Source organism: Urtica dioica, chromosome 2, assembly GCF_054948205.1.
Source record: "Urtica dioica subsp. dioica isolate 48M chromosome 2, U.dioica_male_clone48M_v1_H2, whole genome shotgun sequence".
NCBI classification, from domain to species: Eukaryota; Viridiplantae; Streptophyta; class Magnoliopsida; order Rosales; family Urticaceae; genus Urtica; species Urtica dioica.
In genome coordinates, this window is record NC_142757.1 from 10,531,764 (window position 1) to 10,534,594 (window position 2,831).

The 2,831-nt window shown below is 40.3% G+C and overlaps 1 protein-coding gene across 1 annotated transcript; it reads right to left on the reverse strand.

Annotated features, from left to right (window-relative positions):
* Window positions 1-1,306: 1,306 nt before the first annotated feature.
* Window positions 1,307-2,610, reverse strand: LOC149404070 (protein RESPONSE TO ABA AND SALT 1-like). The gene has a single exon (XM_089601286.1). The coding sequence runs from the start codon at window positions 2,174-2,176 to the stop codon at window positions 1,490-1,492; it is 687 nt and encodes a 228-aa protein (XP_089457412.1). The 5' UTR covers window positions 2,177-2,610; the 3' UTR covers window positions 1,307-1,489.
* Between the last annotated feature and the right edge of the window lie 221 nt (window positions 2,611-2,831).

A 2,831-nucleotide genomic window follows, 5' to 3' on the forward strand; every position in this document is an offset into this window, starting at 1 on the left:
ATAGTTATGATTAAGTGTTGGGTGCGACTTTGTCGCACTCAAAAGTCTATCACCGGTCATTGGGTGCGACTTGTCGCACCCAACGTAATAAAAAATCGCGAAAATTTTCCAGTGCTTGTTTGACTTTTAGGTTCGACTTTTCGCACCCGAAAGTCTTTTGGGTGCGACTATTAGGTGCGAAAAGTCGCACCCAAAAGTCTTCCGCACCGGAAAACTATATTTGTAGTAGTGACTAAGGTTTATCATAAAGCTTCAAACAAAAAAGGAAGAATAAATGAAAGTTTCAACTCTTTATTAATTATTCAGCAGTTACAAGCAAGAGTCTTCGTAAGATTTTATTACATCAAATGTATAAAAGTTATGACTACTACTCTTCTTGTGGGCACCATTGCCAATACAAACAGCGGAGATCGAGAGTTTTTTAAGATTTTTTTTGGGGGCTCGAATCAGTATTAGGGGTCGCGGTTTAGTTTTTGGAGTCTAGGAGTATTTTTGTGATTTTCGAAATTTTTTAGCTAATTTACCTTAATTTTGCAAATTCTTGGTATTTTACTAAACTTAAAGTTTTAAATGGCTATATAACAGCATCACAGACAAATACCACTGACAGCAATATGAGTCTGCAAAGCCACGCTGGAAGAAGGCAGTTAGGTAGATCTTGTAACAACCACTCCATGTAAAGAAAGAGTATATACATAACTTTTAATGAATGAGAAACTAATCTCTGAGAATTCTTTCGCTTCTCAATCTCAAAATCTATGATCTGGATCCGGATAGATCTAATCTTTCTAAAAACCAAAACCATATAAACACTATATGTTCTCAAATACAAATTAGAAAGAAAACAAATATTACAAATTTGAAATAAACCATACAAAACTAATTTCACATTTGAAGTAAAAAAAATATGTATATTCCCTAAATGAAATGTTTCATACTTGCTTAATTGATCATTATTGATAATAAAACCGTGTGCGTGTATATATATATATATACATATTACCAGTTTGAGTAGCAGTATATTAAAAATAAAAAATTGGCTATGTAAACCACCTAAACTATAAAAATTGTAAATTAACCAACCTTTAATAAATACTTTGTAAATAGCCAACTTCCATACATGACAACCTATTAACTACTTAAAATATATGCTTGACTGTGTTAAATAAATCTTTTACTAATCTGTTAATAAGTCTATTTAACTATTTACAAAAAATTAACCAAATATGGGCTATATCTCAATTCACTATATCCGTTCACTATATCTGTTATATCTGTTATATCTGTGTGTGGTTATATAACTTAATAACCCATTAAAAATCGTACACTTGGTAAAACAATCCAAAATAAAATATATACACTCCAAAATAATAATCATTTCACCTCTACGTATATATAAGTGTGTGTGAGAGGAGAGGAAAAAAAGGAAAAAAAGAGAGATATAACTGGTATGTAAAAAAAGAAGGAAGAAAAGGAAAGGAGGTGTGGATCAAGACAAGTGTGAGGTGCTGTGGAGGCCCCAGGATCTGATCCGGAACTGGAGCTGGGCGGCGGCGGTGAGGAAGCGGACGTTCTGGGCGGGGCGGAGGACCTCCATGACTTTGAGGGCGGTGCGAGTCCTGAGGGAGTCGGCGGCAGCAACGGCAGCCTCGAGCGCGGCCTTGAGGTTTGCGAGGGCGTCATCCTCGTTGGCGATCTCACCGTCGACTGGCCGGCGGCCGCGGCGGGCAACGTCGATGATCGGCGGGGCGGCGACGGCCTCATGGACGCGCGCGAGGTCGTTGTCGAGGGAGAGCTCCTCGAGGCGCGTCTCGCGGCGGAGACGCGCCAGGGTCCGCGCCTGTTCCTCGGAGACGTCGGGGATGGAGTCTCGCAGGAGACGGAAGACCAGCCCTGGGCGGAACCCCGCGATCCAAAGGAAGGCGGTCTCCAGCGGCGTGAACCACGTTGGGGAGAACACCAGGAAGATGTCTCTCTCCGCGATCTTTGACTTTTCGTCGTAGTACTGCTGGTAGTGTGCCAGGATCCGGGACACCAGCTCCTGTAGATCGCCTTCCGAGGCCACGCTCGACATCAGCTCCTCCAGGTAGTGCTCTTGCCGCACCAGCCACCCTTCCAGAAACGCCGTAAACGCCGCCTCCTGATCGCCCCTGTCTCTCCTTCTTCCGTTCGTCATTGATCGGAAATCTAAGAGCTTGCTGCTGATTAATTAGAGAGAAAAAGAGGTAGAGGTATGTTTACTATGCGCTGCTTGTGGTGTTCTTAGAAACGAAGGAATTGGGGGGAGAGAGATTGACTGCGGAACGCCATTTCTGTTGCTCATTCCCATAGAGGTCTCTCTCTCATCCAGGTTAACGAAAGAGATTTTGAGAGAGAGACGGGGAGAATACTTCTTTTTGACGTAGAGTGATGTATGTGTGTTAATATTCTTGGGCGTTCGGTGCGCGGTTGGTATACGTATGAATGTGGTGTGTGTGTAATTTTTTCCGTACAAAAGTCCTTCTTAGCCCTTTTGCTTCCCAAATTTATAGTGTTTGTATGTATATATAGTTTTATGTAAATAACTTTTCTTAACTTGTAAGTAATTTTTTTTTTCAATAATGATCTCATCGTAGTAAATTACATTTTCTTTTCATATATTCTTCTGTATTATCTTGTCAAATAAAATTTTGTATTCGGACTCTCTAGAATAATCTAAATCAAAATACTGCATGCAAACATAGTAAGTATTCTATTTTGGTGCCGTTATCTACTTGTCGGCCTAAAATATCTTTCTCTTTATAATTTTTTTTTATGTACAAGAAAAAAACTTTGGCTAGGAAGATAAGCAG

Excerpts from the sequence above, each read along its gene's own strand:
- LOC149404070 (XM_089601286.1), bottom strand. The coding sequence starts at position 2,176 with ATGACGAACGGAAGAAGGAGAGACAGGGGCGATCAGGAGGCGGCGTTT.